At 44.1% G+C, this 22,598-nt stretch overlaps 2 protein-coding genes across 2 annotated transcripts; both read right to left on the bottom strand.

Annotated features, from left to right (window-relative positions):
- Nucleotides 1-2,397: 2,397 nt before the first annotated feature.
- HOXC5 (homeobox C5) lies at nt 2,398-3,822 on the bottom strand (the record flags this gene model as incomplete). Its single annotated transcript, XM_081321239.1, has 2 exons — nt 2,398-2,612; nt 3,348-3,822. The coding sequence occupies 2 exons, from the start codon at nt 3,820-3,822 to the stop codon at nt 2,398-2,400; spliced, it is 690 nt and encodes a 229-aa protein (XP_081177365.1).
- A 3,644-nt stretch (nt 3,823-7,466) lies between these two features.
- Nucleotides 7,467-9,188, bottom strand: HOXC6 (homeobox C6; the record flags this gene model as incomplete). Its single annotated transcript, XM_081315625.1, has 2 exons — nt 7,467-7,868; nt 8,789-9,188. The coding sequence occupies 2 exons, from the start codon at nt 9,186-9,188 to the stop codon at nt 7,528-7,530; spliced, it is 741 nt and encodes a 246-aa protein (XP_081171751.1). The 3' UTR covers nt 7,467-7,527.
- Between the last annotated feature and the right edge of the window lie 13,410 nt (nt 9,189-22,598).

Genomic DNA, 22,598 nt, shown 5'->3' with positions numbered 1-22,598 from the left:
AGGCAAACCAAATAAATAAACCAAAAATATAGATGCATGTGAACGCATATGTATGCAAGTTTTCAACATTCCGGATACCTTTTATCTTAAACTTAGCACATAGAAACGTCCCCTTAGTTCTTTGCCTTTTAGCCCATGTTACTTGAGAGTAAAGTGAAAAATCTGCCATTCTGATTTCAACCCATTTTAATAATCACACACACTCAGAAGGTTCGGATATTGTCATCAGCAACCCAGTTCCTTTCAGCACAGGTTTCACTTATAAGTCGATGGGAAGTTAATTATGGGACAGGGGAAAAAGAGGGAACTCTCCTTCCAGCTGAGTTGGAGAGGGGGGGGGGAAGTATATGGTAAAATTCTTTAAAAATCTGATCTTGTTTGAAGTGTTCTTATAAGGTACAATGGAAAAAAAAATCTCTGAGAAAGGATCCAGACAAGTTTTGAAGACCCCAAAGCTATGCTGTGTAAATTGGAAAAGTTAAAAGTTGCCAGGCTATCCAAGAAAAGAGCAAACATTTCATTGAGGAAAGAGTGAATAGATCATCTGCAGTTTAATTTATCTTACCCCAAATTATTCTGCTGCAATAATAATAATAATTGTAGGGGTTAGAAGTAGATAAGAGTCCATTTTGAACCAATATAAATTGGGTCTTAAACTGATTTCTACTGCAAACCCTACAGAGCTGACTTTCCATTTTTTGCTCTTAGGACAGAGGTCTAAAGTTCCACTGATCTGAGCAGGCTTTTAAATCTAAAATTTAGGGACCCAATTAATTGAAACTGGAGTGTTCTGAATTATCCTAGATGTCAATGACAGCAATTGAAGCTTAACCCTTCCACAGAAAATTGTTTGGTATGCTAAAATGAATGCACCCTACCTCAAATTTGGTGTACTTTATTGCCCCAACAAAAATACTTTAAAAAAATCAAATTAAGGAACTAGGAAAATATTAGACTTAGGTGCTGGGCAGTACTCAAGAAAAAATATTTCATGATTCCCTTCATCTCCACCCACTCCAAACTTGGCCTTAGTTGTTGAAGTATTCTTAACAGTTTATTTTGGTGAACTTACGTATATATGAATATTTATATATTCATTCATTCAATTCATTCATTCATTCCACCGGCTTGCACAAATGATATTACAATCAATAAATACACTATAGGTATTACAACAACAAGGAGAACGATGGGGGAAGAGACTACAATGGACTATATGTAAACAAAGTGTAATTTGTATAAGGATCGTATATATAATATATGTACATACTACATTAATTACACAACAAATAAATACACGGGAATATTTAAGCCAAGTGAATTCACACTCTTTTCCCATTAGTCTCCTCATTCCATTCCTCCACAGGGCTTTACTATTTTGCACGAGTATCACCCAGGAGAGATGCAGAAACAGTGTCGCTCTCGGTCCGTTTCACTTTCTTTCATAGGCCAATAATACAAAAATAAGTAAATGAGGAGGGAATAGAATAATTACAGAAAATATCCCCAGCACGGAACAACACATCCTGGAGCAAACAGGTTTCCCAGTTGGTTTGTTGGGTTTTTTTTGTTTTTTTTTCCCCCCGGTTAAGAGCATCTAAGGAAAACGACTTCACGGGGCAAATTTTCCTTCCACGCGCGAGCGAGACCGTCAATATTGTCTCGAGACCACTATCTCGCGCTTGCCCGATCCTAAGGAGGCGAGTTTATTCGGGGTGGCGGCGGCGGCGCCCCTCGGCCAGCGGTAGGAGTGGAGCCGCGAAGGAGTGCTCAGATCGCGTGGTCGCTTCAGGCGCAATCCGACTTGGGCGCAAACTATTAGTAGGCATTTCATTTCAACAGACCTGAACTTTTGCAAGTCTTGCACGGGTAGGAAGCCGAGGCCATAGTAGGACTTTTCGGGGTGGGGGGGGGGAATTGGAAAAGAAAAAGGGAAAGGAAAAGTAGCGACGGTCGCACTCACCCCTCTTATGCATAACTTGAGCTTCCCTTTTATTTTCCTAAAGGGCTGTCCTTGCTATGTTAGCACTTAGGGGAAAGTCGTCCCTAGAGACGAGGGCGAACCTCGAGAGGGAGCAAGCCATTTCCTTCCCGGATCGGCGGGACCCAGGTTTAGAGAGCAAGAGGGGCCCCGGTGGCAACTCCCAAAAGGCTTAAACCCTGAATTCTGTTGGAAGCTAAAGACTCGGCCTGTTTGCATACTAATCAGAGGGCGCCTTTGTCTGCCAGATTTGCAAGGGTATGTAGTCTGTCCCAGGCTGCCACCCTCCCTCCCCCACCCCTTCCTTTCTTCCCACCTCCCAAAGAAAAGTTTGCTCAAGGTACAACAACCACCACGGGTCTCCTCATCCAGACGAGCTGACTTCCCCGCCCGGCCCCGCCCCGACCTTCTTCTACCTAGACAGACTCCTTGCTTTTCAGTTTGGAATCTTTCTTCCATTTCATCCTCCGATTTTGAAACCAGATTTTGATCTGCCTCTCATTCAAACACAAGTTGTTGGCGATCTCTATGCGCCTCCGACGGGTGAGATAGCGGTTAAAGTGGAATTCTTTTTCTAGCTCCAGAGTTTGATAGCGTGTGTAGCTGGTCCTAGAACGTTTGCCATCTGCTTCTGGAAAAGAACAGACACCGCATAAGGACGAGGGGGGAAAAGAGTCACGTTAAGCGGGGCAGCAATGCCAAGGAAGGGAGAAACCAAATGTGCTAAAGAAAGCAAGAGGAAAAGGGGGGGGGGCGAGAAAGGAGGAGGCTTGGTTGGCTCTACCCGGAACATTTCTTATATTTACTGGTAAATGAGGGTGCCGATGGTTCATATTTTATCAAAGCTCTGGATTCCATCTGAAGCGAGCCAGGCAGGGGGCTCACCATTTAAAACCCGAGAAAAGTGTGGGAATTAAATTCAGCGATGTCTTTCCTTCGGAAGAAGAGAAAGTCGTGGCTTATGGGGTGTGCAAAAGGTTCTTGGGGCTGTGGGATGGGGGGGGGGAAGGGAAAACACTCTAAATAACCCTTAAGCTCATTTTCTTCCCCAGAAAAAGTGCGCTGGACTTCCAAGTTATTTCTTCCCCTTAAAATCTTTCTTCCTTCCTACTTCCTTTTCGGGGGGCCCACCCCCACCCCTGGAATATTGCCTTTATACCCGTTTTGTTTCTTATGATCCAATTATGCCGTCATAAATTTGGGCGTATATAGCCTCTAAGCCTTTTAGTGGACAGTTTTACGAGCAATTGATGCCTTAGTCGTAAAATTTACGACCCCGGTTTTTTCCCCCCCTTGTTATTTGCCCCGTATGGCCTATAAAACCAAGGCAAACCCTGTGAAACAAAATCGAGAAGCGAAAGTTTACCGTGGCTCATGTGCAGTTTGGTCATCCACGGATAGATTTGTGGTGGCTGCTGCGGCGACTGCTGAACAGGCTGGCCGCTGGGCTGGGCTGCTTGCACCGGTTCACTCTTGATTTCCCCACTGGTTTTAGATCTATCTTCCAACGGCGTGGGGTTGTTGGTGCCACCAGCCTTCTGACTGTAAATTCCTGGGTTTAGAGAAGCCTGCTCGTCTCTGCCTAAAGTGTGCCCTGAAGATCCCATGACAGTACAGGAAGGCCGGTCGGGGTTAGATCTGGGGGTTGAAGACACGTCCACACCGTTCAAAGAGTTGGAAGTCCCAGATGAAGGGAATGTAATGCTCAGATCCAGCCCAGTGTAGCAGCACCTGGAGGGCTGAACCTCAGGCAATGATCCATAATTCCCATAACTTTGCATGGAATACGCAGGAACATTTTGATTTTGCTTATAGAAGGAATTGGCTACGTAGGAACTCATGTCAGGAATTATATTTCCCCCCCACCCACCCACCCAGCTTCTCTCTCTCTCTCTCTCTCTCCCTCGCTCTCTCTCGCGCGGTCTCTCTTACACCCCTTTGATTAGACTTGATTTGTGGCCCTTTTGAAGTTCAGGGTTTTTTGTTCTCCAAAGTGCAGAATTTATAGGTGGGGATTCTTCTTTTCTTTATTCTATGTGCGCTGCCCAAATATGGGATGTTTAAAGAGAATCACGTGACAGTGTTGGCCAGTCATAAATTTGGCTTGATGACCCCAGGAGGTTATTGATGGAAGCCCGTGCAACGTATGTGATATGTTGGCATAACGAAGCCCTGGGAAGAAAAAAAAAAAAAAAGGCCCCACACTCAAAAACACCGAGACGACGAGTCTAGAGCGTCACCTGGTGCTAAGTTCGGGGTATGACGTCTGATTCGAATTCTACCCCTGTCCGAACGAACGTTCGAGGCTTTGGAGTGTGAAACCACACGCACAAAATCCTCTGAAGTCTCCGAGGTGGATCGAAGGCAAGTGGAGGTGGATCGAAGGCAAGCCCAAGTTTTCCACCCCGGCAAGGCCTGGGGAAAGTTTACCTTTGATTCAAGACTGACGAGTGGGTTGACATAAAATACGACCTTGCCATATTCGCAAGCCTGTTTCCTTGGGTGTGCCACCAGGCTCTCTCTGATGGGTGTCTGGCTAAGTTGCCCGGGTGTGCACCCGTGAACAGAATATTCCGGTGTGAAGCCTGGGGTTGCTTGCCTGCCAGACTCTTTGCCTCTGGGCTTGGCACTTGAGCGCACTGGGCAAGGGGTTCGCGTTCTCCAGGATTCTTGGCGTATCCAAGAATCCCTACACATGTGGCAGGCAAAAAAAAAAACAAACAAACCAAAACCCTCAGCATCTTCTAGATGCATTTTTCCAAACATCCTACATGTATAGGTCCGGGCATCCAGCTACCGCCTCATGGACACGGACTGCCTCTTCAAAGTCCAGCGAATCTGCTCTTCTGCCCAGGCATCAAACAACAGCCCTTGGAACTGCAAACCTATTGAGCTAAATTCGTCTCCCCTTTTTCTTTTTTCTTTTTCTTTTTTGAATCTGCCTCTGATGATTTCAGTCAGAATATCTTTCCGAGTGGAGAGGACTTTGTGCGAGTCTGCGAAAAGCTTCCTTTGAGGGGGCAAGAAACGTGGCCTCGCCATAAATCCTCCGGCTTGGGGGTGGTGGTGGTGGTGAACGAATGGATGGTTCCTTTTGTTTTTCCGTTCTTCCTATGTTTGCAGGGAAACCGGTGTGTGAGAATTGTGTGTGTGTGTGTGTGATCCTTTCCCTCCTCACTAATTCGCCGGTTGGCTCTGAGGAGTTCTCTTGGAAAAATAAAGCCCACTTTTCCTGGGTATTCAGGAAAGATGTTGGGGGTGCCCTTTCTCCTTTACTAGACCTCGCCTTAAATTTATTTGGTTTGTTTGGGGTGGAGTGACAAAGAACACCTTTGCCCTCCTCCTGAAGTGGTTCCTGTGTTCTTCCTACCATTCTTCATTTGGAGGGGGGGGGAGGGGAAGCACCAATTTTATCTTTTTTTAAAAAAAACTTTTATCGTCCTTATGGGGGGTCATCTTTCACTCTTTTAAGTAAGTTAGCTTATTTAATTGTTTGTCTGTTGTTCGCATTAAGGAGCAATCGGTAAAGAATCTCAGGAAAGTTTTGGCTCAGGTTTGATATGTTGTTGAGTCTGTACCTGGCCTCCCCAGGTACTTTTAAAAGACTGGCTTTTAAAAGCTGAGCAAAACTCAGCTGGGGGACTTTTTGAGGCTCCTTGTTATGATTTTGAGAAAGGGATGGCTCCAGTCTCCCTTGGGTTCAGACAACGGGTGTGTGTGTGTGGGGGGGGGAGAGAAATCAACTAATGGCGGGGTGTCAGGAGTAGTTCTGGTGGTTTTTTCCCCCCTTTCTTTTAACTGGGACCGGGTGGTTGAATAGAACAAGTGAAAGTGTAGCTAAGGCTATCCAGATATCCAGAGGCCAGAACTTTACATCCAGACATTTGTATCTGGGACCAGGATGCCTCTGACCTAAACCCAAGCCACTCTGGAGCCCTTCGCCACAAAGTAAGACCGTATGGCTTGGCTGTATGGCTGGCTGTATCAGAGACTTGTCCATTCCACTTTCTGAACTTTTCTTCCGCTCCCACTCCCCCCCCCCAGCCCATAATTCCTGTCCACCTGTTCTTAACTTCGACATAAAGTTAGAAAAGGATGTGGTGAGATTCCTTTGTTCATTGCCCCTTCCTTCCCTGTGATAAGGAAATCGGTGCTTTTGTGCTTATACCAGCCTTGGAAAAAACACACTATTTTAAAATAAGTTGAAATTGTGGGCCTAGGAATTTGGCGATCTGGAATCAAGTTTCTTATGCCTACCTATGTCTCTGCCGGAATACCTCTATGGTTATGCAAGAAGGGGGGAGAGAGAGAGAGAGAGAGAGAGAGGCGTTAAAGTCATCCTTAGCCTAGTTAATAGGAAATAAATTATTTCCGCCTATCAGTTTCCTTGCTGCGGGAATTAAACGGGATTTTCGATCGCGCTTATGGAAAAGAAAGAACGCGGTGAGTCCGTGAGTCCGTTTGCAGAACATTTCGGCTCGAAATTGTCCCCCATGGAAGGACGAAAAAAATATATATTCCAGTCATTTTTAAAAATAATATCCAGTTTTTATTAAATACTCAACCATAGTCCTTTGGACATGACGGTTTTTTTATACATGATGCTAGGAAGCTTGCTTTTCTCCTACTTGCTATAGAATGCCATTCACTTTACCGTTCGACCATTACAGTGCTAAACATAAATATAAATACAGAGACCACAAATACAGCTAAAAATATTCACACAGGAACCGTCACAGTTTGTCGTATGCATCATGACTTCAGGTAGTGTTTTCAATACAATGAGTTTACTTCTGGAAAGAAAGCGCTTATATTTAGGCGGATGTAGCTTCGAGATGGATATATGGACGGAAGTCATTCTCATTGGGCTAGCTGAGTCGGTGAGCTGTGTTGTGTTTTCTTGCTTTTGAACCCAGCTTCTTTTCCACGATCCACCTCGCCACCAGCAGCCGTTCCTTCCTTTTTTCTCTTTCTCTTTCTTTCTTTTTCTCTTTCTTTCTTTTTTATTAGGAAAGTGAAACTGCCCAGAGTTTTTTTTTTTTGGACCTGCCTGGTCGAACTATTCGAACCCCCCCCCAAGAGAACCCTTCTCTTTTGGCAGGCGGGATTCTGACTAGGGAGGGCGAAGGAGGAATGTCAGGGGGAGTTTATCTCCCTCGTGTCCCTGTGTCCGTGTGTATTGGGTGTGTATGCGTGTTCGTGATTGTGTGTAGCCAGGTCACTGGGCAAGGAGGCCAGGAACAAGGGGGGGATAGGAGCCCCTCAAGGGGAAAAAGGAGATTTGGGAGTCAGGGGTCTCTGGGACCTGAGCTCTGGACACTGAAGGTGGAGGAAGGGGCTTTCTATCTCTCCCCCCTCCCCCCCCGTTTAATTTAACCCAATGTAGCATTTGTGCCTGCAGTTAATGAGAAGGGAAAGGAAGGCAGGAGAGAGCCGGGTGGTGGGTGGAAAGGACGAGGACCTTCTCTCCGCGCTATGCCCGTGGATGAGACTGGAGGGGAGGGGAAGGGAATGGCCGGCGGAGCCGTCCCCCCCCCCCCCACGCTTCATTCCTTCGGTTTTTCCTCCTGCGTATCTTCTTCTTCTCTTTTCTCTTCCTTCGCGCCCAAGCTCTCGGCGGCGGCGGCGGCGGCGGCTGCAGCAACCCCAGCGCCGCCGCCTCCCCCTGGTAGCGTGGAAGTCAGATTGCTCTCTTTTTTCCACTTCATCCTCCGGTTTTGGAACCAGATCTTGATCTGGCGCTCCGTGAGGCACAGCGCGTTGGCGATCTCAATCCGCCGCCGCCGCGTCAAGTAGCGGTTAAAATGGAACTCCTTCTCCAGCTCCAGCGTCTGGTAGCGCGAGTAGATCTGACGCCCCCGCCTCCGATCTGCTCCGTAGCCGACTCCTAGGGATTCGGAAACCAAACAAGCTAAAAACCATTAGCCACGGCTTCGGCCAACAGGTCGGTCTATCAGTCCACAGAAAATAAGTAAAAGCGCGAGTAATGTATATATATATATATATATATATATTTAAAAAAAACAAAACGAAAAACGAAACCCCTTGAAAGGAAGCCGTCAAAGGCCATTCCGCTTTAATTCTGCTCCTTAGGCTGGCTGGCTCTTCCATTAAAATCTTGCAGCACACATGGAGGGAGGCAGAATAAGTGAGAAGAGGGGAGCGCCTAAGAGAAAAGCCTGCTCCCTTTTTCTTCCTTGCAAAGATTCAGAACGTGTCGTTTTAATTATTTCTGCAGTCTTTTAAAAAAAAAGAATCTAATTAGATCCTACTCCAATGCTGCTTTAATTACTAGGAATAGACACTCCTTTCTGAAGTCAAGCTACTTCATAAAACCCCATCATCTCTCAACCTATTATTGGACAAGACATTTTACATCTTTACCCCCCCCCCGCGCAGCCCCCGTCCTCCCCCCCCCCAAAAAAAAAATTAAAGCCCTTTCTCACCTATCTGGGAAACTTCGACTTTTTAAAAAATGCCCCAGCTCTAATTTTCTACACCTAATTCCCCCAAATCTACACTATTGGATGGGTGGGGGGGTGGGGGGTGGGGGTGGATAGAATCAGAGCTGATTGCACTTTATTATGGATATTTTACACTCCCGAAGTCTTTTAATTAGAAGGAGCATAACAAGCCATATTTGCTTGCAACAACTTAACAAATAAAAGGCCTGTAGCGGCAACTGTGAGGAAGCTATATGATTGTTTTTATGGGGCTATAAAAAGTAGCTGAGCCTGTTCTGCTGGGGAGACGGCCATAAAGATGGTTCAGTTTATTTAATTTATCTCTGCGAGCTGTAAAACTTACCACTGTGGGAGTTCATGCGCTGCATCCACGGGTATATTTGAATGCTAGCTTTCTGTTCCTGGGACGTGCTCCTGTTTTGGTCACTTGCAAAATCCTGTGCAATAGAAGTTTGTGTATTGTGTCCCATAGAATTTTGCCTGCAGCTAGAGAGCATGTCTTTTTCTTGATAAAAGGCATTCGATCCGTAATCATATGGTCCCCGACTGGAGCTAAACACAACATTATCTTGCGGTGAATAAAAAGGAGATGAATAGATCCTGTTTTGAGCAACCGCTGCTCCATAAGTAGAAAAATGCCTTACAGGGTCATAAGCAGTGGAATTGAGCGGCACGCTGGGCAGGACTTCTTGACCACTGGTGAGGTGACAAGAGAGCGACGGGTTTGTGAAATAGGAATTCATATCTTCCCCCCTGTTACCTGGCCTGTATGATTTCTTTAATATTTATTTCTGTCTCCAGTTTGTAGTCTGAACTAGATTGTTATAGGGACGGCTCCACTCCAGGACAGACAAAATGACAAAGTCAGCTGACCCGCAGTCAGCCAATAGGAAACTGGATGTCAAGACACGGAAAAATGGCTTTTGCTTGTGTTGATTCCCCAGTTGAAACTAAGTATGCATTGAAAGTAAGTCTCGAAATTCTAAATTTAAAGATGGTTTAGAAGAAAGGGGGGGAAGAGTAAGAATGATGGGGGGGGGGAAGTGGGAGAGGACTGAAGAAGGAGGAGCACAAAAAAGGAAGGGGGACAAAAAGAAAAGAAAATCATAGTGCAGAAAAAGCACTTAAAAATATTAAGGAAAGGAAAGGAACCACAGAGAACAGAAATCAGGATATTTATTCTTTTGAATGAATACCTTGCTTAATACCTCTAGCAACCAAACAGCACAGAAATTATAGCCATTAATCTGAAGTGTGCATAAAATATGAAACCATAAATTCTCTTTCCCTCCACTAATTTTCTCTCAGTCAATAAACGTGGAATTAAACACTAGTGTTTTCCACACACACACAAAAAAACCAATCTTGAAAAGACAGGCAGGGCAGGAAGTGACAGTTGGAGAGACACCGTATCTTCCCGGAGAATATTCCTGGACTTTGGAATGTGAAGAACTTTGCAAGCGCTTTCTTTGATTCCTTCTGGCTCCAAAATTCAGAGCCGGCTTTATGAATCTTTTCACTTAATGTGATTCAGCCCAGTATTTGCTTTGCTTTAAAAGAAAAAAAAACGGAAGAGGAAGAATTTGTCATTGTTAGGGTCCCCGTTTATGTTTTGGAGCACCCCCCAGTCTTTCATTACCTTCCCTTTCTCTAGGGATCGCTGTGGGTTAGAAGGAGCACCTCGTGTTTACATTTGCAAAAATAAAGAGGGGGGGAGGGGGCAGAATTTATGGCTTCAGATATCCATAGCTGATTAGAAAACTTCCCCCTTGAAATATTTAGTTAGATTAGAGAGCGGGATGTATGTATTCTAGTCCTCTGCTGGTGGATTTACCCCGACATACTAATTGAAATGAAGACAGCTAATCTCATTTTAATTTCAATCCGGGGGCCATAAATTGCCCCTTAAATGCAAAAAATATACCTGCTGATGTGTCAGCGGAAGCAAGGTTCCTTCATCCTGCTATTGGTTTGCTCTTTAAAAAATTCAGTTAGGGCTAGGAAACCTGGGCCTGATTTTCCCCGCGGCTTTTGTTTGGCTGCATTAAAGGGAAGAATAATAATACTACGTGGAAGGGTCTATAAAAGGAAACCAGACCCACCTCTGAATGGATATCTTTACGTTTGCTTTCTCCCCCCCCCTGCCCCCGCCCTGCAAGTCAGTACTTTGAACATCCCTTTTTGGGATGGAGTAACTCTCTCCTTGGTGGGCTGAGAAAAGAACAGGCAAATCCCCTCCTCCTGCGATCACCTCTGGGCTCCAACAGGAACCCGGATGCCAAAAGCGTTTATGATCTTTTTCCTCTGTTCAACAAAGCAAAGTAATCAGAGGCAGTAGTAAAGCCATAAACCGGACCACAACAGAAAGAAGGAGGAGAAGAAGGAGGAGAAGGAGAAGGAGAAGGAGAAGGAGGAGAAGAGGAGGAGAAGAAGAAGAAGAAGAAGAAGAAGAAGAAGAAGAAGAAGAAGAAGAAGAAGAAGAAGAAGAAGAAGAAGAAGAAGAAGAAGAAGTATTCATTCTTGTCCAGCATTAGGTGTTTCTGGAGGGCCGGCATTTTTTTTTAAAATAGTACACCTTGTATAAAGCCATGGAGGGCTTAAAAAAAAAAGGGAAGAGAATGGTTTAATGGGCAGGAGAATGACAGATGCCCCATACATTTTTTTCACTTTTCCCATCTTGCAATAGTAGTGGCCACCAAAGCTTTACATTATAGACTAGGATGTATTATTTTTAAAAAAAAAAACAACTGGGGAAGAGGGCAAGAAGATCCAAGTTGACTCTCTTCCCAGGTCCATCCACCCACCGACTAGGAGGAATGCATTGCAAAGCATTTTATACGTGGGCACGCTTGGATGAGGATGGGTAAACCAATAATCTGAAGGAATCTGGTGAGATTAATTTCAATTCGGATTATTTGAAACCTCCAAAGATTGCCTGCAAACTACTAAATCAGTGTTCTAGGCACACAACCCCCTGAATTGACAGAAGCAACTCCCTTCCCACTTCCTCTTTTAAGAGTTCTCCTGTGAAGACTCTTCAGCGAGTGAATTTATATTTATATTTAGAATGGTGGTCCTTTAAAAGAAAATGCTCTAGTATAAATCAGGAATCCATTAAAAGTCACAAAAGCCTCCATAACTCTCCGTCCTCCCTTACTTTTTTCCCTGGTAAGCAGGAGCTACTAAAAAAAAAAGAAGGCTTCTTTTTAAAAGTGTTTTAATACTCCTAATCTTGGCTGAAAGAGCTGAGATTATGTGATGTAAAAAGGTTTATGGCTGGAGGAAAGGAGGGAGTGTATACTGGGCTATATAGGTCCTAAAGAGCTGTTTTTAGAAAGACCTAGGAAAGGATAAAGGGTTTTTATTACTTTTCTAAACAGAAGAGAAAAACCTCCAAGTTCGGTTGTGTTATGAGGATGAGAAAACAGCTGGCACAAAAGAAATTTGTCACAAAACCCTGCCTTAACATTTGGCTGGATGGTTTGGAAAATGCTAAAATATACACATGTACACAGTATGCAGTATACAGCACGCGTGCGCGCAGGCAAAGTTCAAGATTCCAAAAACTCACATTTTGTCAGCCAAGTATTTTTAGTGCAAGTTATAACTTACTTACTGGCCTGAAATTTTACATGGGTGTCTCGTCTCTCTGTGTGTAGGCATCTAGAATGCCTTTAATCAAAGCTGGCAGCCTCTTCCTTCCCACCTTTCCCAGCAAACCTATGTAGCATAATGTATAGGCCTCTTTCTGCACAAATTAGTCTGCAAACAATTGTATAATCTCATCAGAAGAAGCAAGAACAGATGTTTTATTAAAACTGCTACGCAGCAGTGAAAAATATGCACAAGTCCTGGAATAGTTCTTGAAGAGCTGTTGGGTCTCTCCCCTCCCCACCCCCTGGAGCTAAAGTGCCCAAAGAAAGCTGTAATAACATATCTGACTCATAAGCTATTTTTCCCTTTTCGCCCTTCACCCCTCCCCCCCAGATTTTCCCTCTTCTATCTTTGATGCTAAAGGAGAAAAATATGCTTCATTGTGATTCTCTCTCAGCAATCACTAAGGAATTGATGAACTGATTTGGAGGAAAGCTTCAAAAATGCACACTCCACGCATGTTGTCTAGCCGAAATAACATCTGACAGGAAACAAGAGCTACCTTTGAGCTTTTTGTTCTCTCTCTCTCTCTCTCTGATTTTGAATGGAAATCTAGACACGTGTCTTTACTTGTCTGTTTGTGGAGCACGGAGGGGAGAGGGAAGGATGATTTTTGTGGGACGCTAATGATTGGAGGATCAGCTGAGATTGCTCCCACAAGGGCAGCCGGGAGGGGGGGAAGATCCACAAATTGTCACCTAGGCTGTGATCTGGATGTAGAAAATGGATTATTCCTAAATGGGGTTTTTTGCCTGGTTGGATTTAAATATATTTTAATAATTGCCTTAGGTCAAATGCCTTGGTTCACCGTTCATATACAGGATTAGGTTGCACTCTTGTGTAGAAAACGCATGTTGTTATCCCTTAATAGATGGATCAGAATCCTTCACTCCACCCTTAGACACACACCATGCGCACACTGATGAGGCACAGATACACACAGTGAATGAGACTTCGCTCTTGTCTATTTATAGAGATCAGTTTGTATAGCTATGTAGCCACTGTGTTGTGTTCCTTTTATAGGCTGATGAGACAAATTAGTGTGGTAACCAGATCCAGGACTATATATCCATGTGATTTCACTCTGTCCACATCCACGCATGTTTTACACGTTGTTTCATAAGTCAGGCGGTCACATGTAGCCTTGTAGGAAAAAAAAAACCAGAACACCCCCCCAAAAAAAAAACTCTAAAGGAAGACATTATGTATGCATCTCTTTCAAACAGGAAATCAATAGATAATCAGAATACCATATAAGCATGTAGCATGAGGTCATTGTTTATATGCAAGAAACATGGATTTTAAGGTGTTCTGTGTGAAATGCTCATGGCAGCGTAAGCTGCATTTTTCATTTGAGCTGATCTCACCTTATATATGTTATCTCGGCCATTTTGGACTTGACATTTATTACAGGCAGGGCTTCTTGCCTTGTAATTATTTATTCAGAGAGCTTGCACTGAAGTTTCACTGCTCCCACAAAATAAGCTGCTTCATCAAATCTTGACTCTTCCCATAAATAGCATAATAACAACAAACAATAATAATAATGACTGGAGAGGTGGATAAAAATGCCAGATTCAGGCTAAAACGGCTGACTGGGTAACCAACCATAATAAGAATACAAATAATAAACCAGCAGACAAGAACATCTTCCTATCCCAGGTTCTTGGGAAGGACTAGGGTTAGGTGGATGAAAATGCCAAATCCAGTCTAAACGTCTGGCTGACTGGGTAACAAACCATAATAATTTTTAAAAGCTAACCCAAAATACATGGGCACATAAATACCACAAACCAGTTATGCCTGAGAAAGACATATGCTTTGTTTCAGAGTGTCCACCGTGTCGCAGTAATTACATCTTGATTAGTTAATATACATAGACTTATTACCTTCATTTAGCTCGATCCCACTTCCTGTGTCTGCCATTACAAGGCTGAAATGGTTATTCCAATGTCACTGAAAAACCAATCTGGAGCATTGAAGCTGAATGCCATCAAAATTATTCTTGTTGATAAATCTATTTAGATCCGCAAGTATTGCAAATCAGGGCTTGCTTTTCTCTTTCGGCCTTACTTTGTTTTTTGTTTTTTGTTGCTCATTCTCTCCAGACCACCATCTTTTCACTCCATTTATTACAGAAATCCCATTGTTCTATTTCACAATTCAATTGTTTTCATGTGAGGAAAAAGTAAAACGTGTAGCTTAAAAAAAAACCGGAATATAGATACCTTCTATTTAAACCAAGCCCTGCTCTGTTTATGATTTTGTGGTACTACAAAACTAATGAAAAGACGTGCTCTAACTTCTGTTCTTAGACAAGCGGATCTGCAGCTCTCCCCACTATGGTACGGGACATGTTCACACATGCACAATTACCCAGTAATAATTGAATACTGTTATACAGTCTTCGGGAAGACAACCAGGCAGTTTAAAATGGAAGCTATTCCCAGAGGTTGGGGAGGGGGAGAGTGTGGAAGCAAGGTAATCTGTGGGAGAGGGAACATCTAAATATTGCTTGCACTATGGAGGATGGGAGATCTGGGGATTAGCAAAATTCTGCCATGATCAAAACAACACTAACTGGAGACGAAGAAAGCGAGAGAGACAGAATGCAGGTTGGAAATAAATCTATTTATCCTTTCTTTAGCAGATTTCAAGTTCTTTTCTGATTTTTTAAAAGTATTTCTGCAGATTTCCTACACCTCGACCAATGTTTAAGCCCATTAATGGCATTACGGTTTTATTCACTGTTTTTCTTTTTTCCCCCCAGATCTTCTGGCTTTCCAAGACTTAAAACCTCTCCAGTTCACCAAGGAAGTTCACCTGGAACCCATATCAAGTAACAACATAAGAACCCACCATCTCCCACATTTACCTTCCCTATCCCACCACCATTAACTTTCTTGAGTTAAATCTTAATTAAAGGCATGTCTTCTATAAGCAACTCAAAGTAGAGATTTTTCTCCATTTACTTGATGCATGTTACTGTCAATATGTTTGTTATAATAATTTAATGTCATTTTGAAATAATAGGAAATATGTGTGCTGATAGTGGGGAGAAAAGAGAAATGATTTTTTTTTAAAAAAAGATGAATTTTTACTTGTTCCTTCCAAATAACATCCACTGCGGTCCAATAATGTTGCACATTTCACCAAGGGATGTTCAGGTTAGAAAACTTTATGGCTGACTTTGATTACATTTTATTGCATGGAAATGTTCCATCCAATGCTTCCCCTCCTTCATTTTGACATTTAAAGGAGCTGAGGCCATGACGTCACACTGTGCTGTCACGGACCATAGTTACTGTCTTAAAATTATAAAGCATGATATTGTAAAGTCACATAAAATATGGTTGTAAGCAACTACTTGTGCCTGTGAACAAATTAAACAAAGAAGAATATGATTTTAATATGTTCAGGAATAATAATAATTCAGCAATGAGAAATGGTTGCCGTTATCTATGAGCTCTTATTTTATTGTTTGCACATGGTGGAAGGGATGAGGGAAAATTAATCTTCAGACGCCACAAAAAAAAGAAAAGGAGAGGGGGGGAAAGGGAAGGAAGAAAAAAAGGAAGGGAAGGGAAGGAAGAAAGGAAGGAAAGAAAGAAAGAAAGAAAGAAAGAAAGAAAGAAAGAAAGAAAGAAAGAAAGAAAGAAAGAAAGAAAGAAAGAAAGAAAGAAAGAAAGAAAGAAAGAAAGAAAGAAAGAAAGAAAGAAAGAAAGAAAGAAAGAAAGAAAGAAAGAAAGAAAGAAAGAAAGAGGAAGGAAGGAAGGAAGGAAGGAAGGAAAGAAAAAGAAAGAAAGGAAGGAAGGAAGGAAGGAAGGAAGGAAGAGAAAGAGAAAGAAGGGAGGGAGGGAGGGAGGGAAGAAGGAAGGAAGGGCAGCAGGATCCAAAGCACAGTATTAGTTACTGCAATGTGTGGTTTTTAAAAAGGTAGTCACTTAAATAGAATTTCTTTATTCAGAAAACTCTTCTTCTGCACATTAAGAAACTAGAGTGGTCGGTTTGCATTGCCTTTCAATGGAAAGCAGTCTACTATTTTAGGACTGCTTATATGCATACATTTTTTTCTTCCTTTCTTTCTTTTTGCCAGGAAAGTGATAGGGGGTGGAACTAAACAAAAAAGTGTCTCCAAGCTCACTCGCCTTATCTGTTTTTATGAATGCCCTGATCGGGCCAGTGATTTAAAACGCCGCGTCCTAGAACGAGAGGAGAGCGTGTGCGCGTCCGTCCCTCGAAAATTTCAACAGAAGCCGCCCGAGGAACTTGCAGTGAAAAGACACACACCATCTCAAACAGCCAACTTCCCAATAGCTTTGGGAGTTCAAACTTTTCCATAATTGCAACTATTCATCCAAGGCCTTATACTAGGAGGCTGCTGACAATTCAGCAAGAGAGTCTGTCCTGGCTCGAAAAGCTTTCACGAAATCGGCCTTTAAGGCCGACCGATCTTTCCTTCCCCCCCCCCCCCCAGCAGTTCAATTCTTCATTTATGCAATAGGATTATTTGGGGTTTCGCCTCCCTCCCTTCCCCCCCCCTCTCAGCTTATTTTCGGGATGGAGGGGAATTGGGGAGCGAGTGGGGGGGGGATCAAAAGAGAGAGAAGAGCGTCTGGATCGGAAAATGTTGGCTTGTCAGCTTTCAGTCACTTGGTGGCAGTATACAAAACAAGTAAACAAAAATAGCGGTTAAATAAAAGGATCAAGAGAGAGAGACAGAGAGAGAAAGCAAGAGTTACCACCAGGATTAATTAACACTCAGCATTAAAAAAAAAGTATCCATGTGTCGGAGTGCAGGTTTGCACACTCGCATTGTCTCTCTCTTGCGCACAACCCTCCATGATTATTTAAATCAAGGACAATATCTAAATAATGCCCAAACAACCCTGGTACACTCTCTAGACCAATAGGCGATCCTGTAGCCAAAATGGAATTATTCTTAAATGAAAAGTGAAGAAGCTGAACTCATACAGTGAAAACCAGGGAAAGCTGCTTCCCTATGTTGAGGAAGGCAACAGGAGAAACCTCAGGTCTCTCATATTAATTAGATTTATATACATTAAAAGCAGAAACATTGACCCAGGGAATGGACTACCATATAGCCTACCCAGAAAATTATGCCTCTGGAAAGCTGAGCAATGGAGCCAAGGGACAGGGAGGAGGGCCGAAATCTCATGGAGATCAACAGAAGGAATCTGGTAGATCTACTTTGAAGTAAATTGCACCCTATTGTTGTTGAGTAGTGGGTTCCTCCCTTACATGTTTAGGTAATGTAATCATAATCCCTATAGCTGGTACTTTATTTCTTAAAAGATGGTGAATTTGCAAAAAGAAAAGAAGGAAGGAAGGAAGGAAGGAAGGAAGGAAGGAAGGAAGGAAGGAAAAGAAAGAAGAAAGAAAAAGAAGAAAGAAAGAAAGAAAGAAAGAAAGAAAGAAAGAAAGAAAGAAAGAAAGAAAGAAAGAAAGAAAGAAAGAAAGAAAGAAAGAAAGAAAGAAAGAAAGAAAAAGAAAAATTACAGCCAAACTAGCAGGGAAGTAAGCAACCTATCCCCATGACTTCTCTCTTTGGTATATCTTAATCTCTTTCTGTCCAGTGAACCGCCAGATTTTCCCTCTTTGGGACAGAACCAGAACTACAACATCAGGGAAGGAGAAGGAGTAATCCCATCTGAGGCCCTGAACTTTCACACCGAGAAGATTTTTATGTTTTCCAGCAGCAGTAAGGAATAGTGCTCAGAAGGACAGCCCTCCACTCCCAGTCAGCCAAATAACGAAGGAGAAAGAACTGTAAAATCCATATCAGGTTGAAAGTCTAATTTAACCCTGTAAGACTCTTCCAGATAAGACACTGAAAGGATGGAGGCGCTGCTAAAACGGGTAGACATATACAAACTCAGGTCGCTCCTATATACATGTGGGAGCATTTGTCTCCCCTCTATATATAATATGTAGCATATATCAACAGTCACATGAGCATGCATGCATATACGTTGGATAATTATTAGAATCATACATGTCTTCTACATTTACATACACACATACAGATATACATAGAGTTCCATATTTCCTTCTCCGATTAATCTTTTCTTTTGCCCAGTCTTATTTTTTTTGGGGGGGGGGGCTCTGTTGTTACATTTTGCTTAAAGCGCCTTTGGGATTACGTCTTGCTTGGTTTTCTTAATTTGATTCCTCTCTAAAACCTCTGGGCTCATTTTGAGAAATTTAACAAACATTTCAACCCTCCTTCGAGTTTAAAGAAAGAGAAAATACCTTTCCGAAATAAACTTGCACTGAATTTAATGGCGGTTAATAAATATCCTGTATCGCAGAAGGAAAAGGTCCCAAATATTTATATACCCAGAGCCCAAAATACACAGAACCAATTCCAACATACATAAAAAAAGAAGAAAGATTCCAAGCCCCAGATGCCACAGCCATAGACAAGGGTACACATTGCCAAAGGCACACAACACTAACACCCCGGTGTTGTGTGGCACACACAAAGAAAAGCGAAAGCTGTCTTCTTTTTGCCTTTTCTCCTGGCCCTCCCCTTGATGCTCTTTAGAAGGAAAACAAACAAACAAAATAAAAAACGAGGCCTTATTATTTTGGATATGACCGAGACTGCTTTTCAGCCTGGACATCTTTCTTCTGATTGTTGTTATTTTAGAGGGCCTGAATTTAATGACATTATCTAAGTCCCAAAATCCTGACTGCTCATGTGCAGAGCACCAGGCTCTCACACCCTCTCTGTCTATGGAATGGAATGTAAATCGATATATGACACCCACTTCAAAGTGGATTATGACTCTCGTTATTGCAATTGTCATTTTACAAAGCTTTGCAGTTTATCCTCCTCTGTGTGTGTGTGTGTGTGTGTGTGTGTGTGAGCTAGCATTCCAGCTCCCAGTCAGACCCTTTCTTCCCTTTGTCTGTTTCTGAGCTGAAAAATAGCCATACAGCATAATTTGAAAATTATTGCTAGGTTTATGGCTATAGCGGTGGTATAATACTTTCCCCAGCTTCGCTTTTGCAATTGTTTCAAAACATGTGAGGTTTTTAGGGGTGGTGGTCTAACTGTGAAGTCTGCAGCATTATTTTAATGACAGTTGTTGTTGTTGTCATCAGCCTGAACCGATCCACTTAGAATAGAGGTTTCACACACTGAGGATTTCAAATCGTAATCTGCCTCTCTAATTCAGTGTGGATTGGAAGATTAACCTTTATTGCCCTGACAAATTCATGGTTTTTCAACTTTCACATCCATGATACTATTTGTGGCGATTAAAAGCCATTGAAAATTAGTTCAGGAGTCAAGGACGCTTTTCTACTATTGGATTTTGGCCTTAACAAGATTGCCAGAAATCTATTCACCCTCTTCAACTGACCCTACACGTCAAATAAGGGTTGAGATTCCTTTCACTCCATCGCTTGTCTACCTCCATGATATGTGTAAAAGAAACCATTCATTTCCTTCCCTGAACTTCTGTAAAAATCATGGAGAGATAAATCGGTTAAAAAAAAATCAGCCCTTTTATATCTACAAAAAAAAACCCTCCTACGTTTATGAACAATAGGTCAATTTAAAGAACGAATTGGTACATTTAAAATGTGCGTTTCGTACTTGCCCAGCCGAAACAGAGAGGAAGGGTCTGTTGACCCCAGAAAAAAAAGATCCAACAAATGACAGGGTGCAAGGAAGAAATACGAAAGGTGGGGGCACTGATCCCAACCAGCGGACCTCCACGTGAGAAAATAGTGTTCCTGGGAAACAGGAAGAGAAGGGAAGGTGGGGGTGTTGGGTGTAGACAACTAAACGGTCCTTACGTCTTGTGTTTCGATCGTTTAAAAGAGCTTTTATTCCAATCCCTTTTATACAATTCCCCCGAAGCACCAACCGCGGATTTCTCACGCGCCTGGAGAGGGAGGGGCGGCTAATCCCGGCAAGGAAAGCCGCCCCCCACACACACACCCGCTTTGTTTTTTTCAACATCCCCCCCCCAAACGAAGCGCGCTCACCAAACGACCGAGGCACACCCGGGCCCAAGCTTTGGCAAGAAAGAACTGGGGCCTCTTCCACTCCGGGCTCCCTTACTCTAGAGGAGACGCGCTTGCCCGCACTGCCGAGCCAAGGGGGATTCCCTAGCAGCCTCTCGCCACGCCACGCCACGCCCCAGCCAGGAAAACCCGAGAGCTCTCTGGCTCTGGGAAGCCGGGAACTCAGATCACCGCTCCTTCACAGACCGACATACCACCACCACCACCTCCTCCTCCTCCTCCTCCTCCTCCTCCCCTCCCCTCCTCCTCAGAGAGGCCCATCGACTCACCGTTGCTGGCTTTTCCTCCTTGGGACTTAGAAGGGGTGATGACGGCCGTGGTTGGCGATCCGCTGGCTTCGGTGCTTGTTTTCTCTACGGATAAGATGGCTGGCAAAACCGGATGCCTCGGATCCGATTAGTTCTTAATGCCAACCCACGGGGTGGGGGTGGGGTGGGGAGAAAGAGGCACTTGCGTTTTGCCACCTTGATCGGCTTCCGTGCCCGGCGCGCCGCGATCCAGTCGGAGCCCCTTGTCTCCTGGGGACGTTGCCCCCCCCACCCGCCGCCGCCGCCGCCGCCAAGCTTTAGTGCAGGATGCTCGGAGGCGCTTCCACCGGGGACGGGCAGGCCTTTTAAAACCCGGGTTAAAGAACACGCTAAATATTTCATTAAGGAGTCAGATTGGAGGCCCTAAAGATTCCCACCCCCCAGACGAACAGGAGGGTGCCATTCCTCAAGGCCTGCATTTCCACTTATTGTATTCATAATGACAAGGGGGAGCTATTGGTAATCAAACTCCAGAAAGGGGACCTTAGTCGTTGTTCCCCTCCCCCACCCTTTTCTATCTTAGGTCGTCGCCCTTTTCTTATCGTATGATACGGATCGCTCTGTTATATATGGCCCGTTTGGACCAGATCACATCATGTCATATAAAAATGTTTATTACCCTCATAGAGCAGCATAAGGAGGGTGGGGTACAGTCAATTAAAAAGCACGCTGGAGTCCTACCAATATATAAAACCATAACATATAAAAATTATATGCGTATTAAAATGTGTGTGTGTGTGTGTGTGTGAAAAGAATCTGAAAGTAGGGGTAGCAGCATTAAAGGGGAGCATAGCCAGCCAAGCAAAGGAAAAATAGGGGTGATAACATTTTTAACAGCTTTGGTTCAGTCAGCGCATGGTTTTCGATAGAGAAATATATTGAAAAAGTGTAAAAAAAATCAAACATCTCACACTTTCTTGCTAAGGTGCCACACCTCTGAATCAGAATGATCAATCCAAGAAACCAAATCAAGATTCCTAAAGTGAGCTGCTTTCAGCGACTGGAAACAGACATCACAACGTGGACAGTATTGGGAATTATGAAAACAACATAGCAAGGCTTCGATCACAGGAACCAGCAGCAAAACCGTAGCAGGCGATTATTATTAAAGCTCCTGGAAGTGCACGCGCATTGTTACGCCGAACAGCATTTTTCACACAAAGCGGGGGTGGGGGGGGGGCGGGGAGCGCGCCGGAGGTAGGCAGGTGAAGTGAGGCAGGACCCAAGTAAGAGAGAGGTACACACTAAGAACGTGAGGAGGACCAACGTCTAAAAATAAATTCGCCTTCTCCTTTCAAAGAAAAACGCTTCGAGAGCAAAGCCACGACAAGCCAGATGTCGGTAGGTGAAGCGGGGGAGAGGGGGGGGGGGAAGGAGAGGAGAAAACCAACGGCAAGTCGGAGGAGAAGCTCCCGGATGCCAAACAAATAGAAGCCACCCGTAATTGCTAATTTAAAAAATGGCATTTCTGTTTCCTCCTTGTTGTACGCCGGGAGAGGGGGGGGGGAGGTTACAGTTGCCAGGAGGAGGGGGGGCGGAGGCGCACTGCGCATGTGCCTGAAGCACCCACCGCCTTCAGTCGCCCTTATTGAAAGCTGCTCCTGTGTAGCCTCCTGCTCCCCCCCCCCCTACACACACACACACACACGCACGCACGCGCGCGCCCGTCCGGGCATCTTTGGAAAAGGAAGGAAAAGGAAAAGAAAAAAAACACAGCACTCTTTCTAGCGTTCGTTGGCTTCGGTGCCCGTCCCGAGCTTAAGCTCTATCAGGGCTTCTCCTTGACTTTAACCAATGGGCAGCACTGCCACAGACTCTTCCTCGCCTCCGCCTCCCGCCCAGCCAGCCGCCCCCGCTCGGCGCACTTCCTTCCTTCCATCCTCCCACACACACACACACACACACACACACACCGCCACCGTCCCCAAATAAACACTAAACCCAGCGCGGAAGGGAGGCCGACTGCAGCCGGCTTCCCTCCGTCTCCAGCAAACCAGACCGCAGTGACATCACCGCCCGCCACCCTCTCCTCCTCCCCCCCCGCCCCCGAATTAACCACATTTGCGCCGCCGACCCTGCCTGATCATATTCTGTCATAACCAGGCAACACCCCTATTTTCCCTCTATTTC

The sequence above is a fragment of the Vipera berus genome (genome assembly GCF_964194415.1).
Source record: "Vipera berus genome assembly, chromosome: 2".
NCBI classification, from domain to species: domain Eukaryota; kingdom Metazoa; phylum Chordata; class Lepidosauria; order Squamata; family Viperidae; genus Vipera; species Vipera berus.
This window is presented reverse-complemented; position numbering and strand designations above follow the sequence as displayed.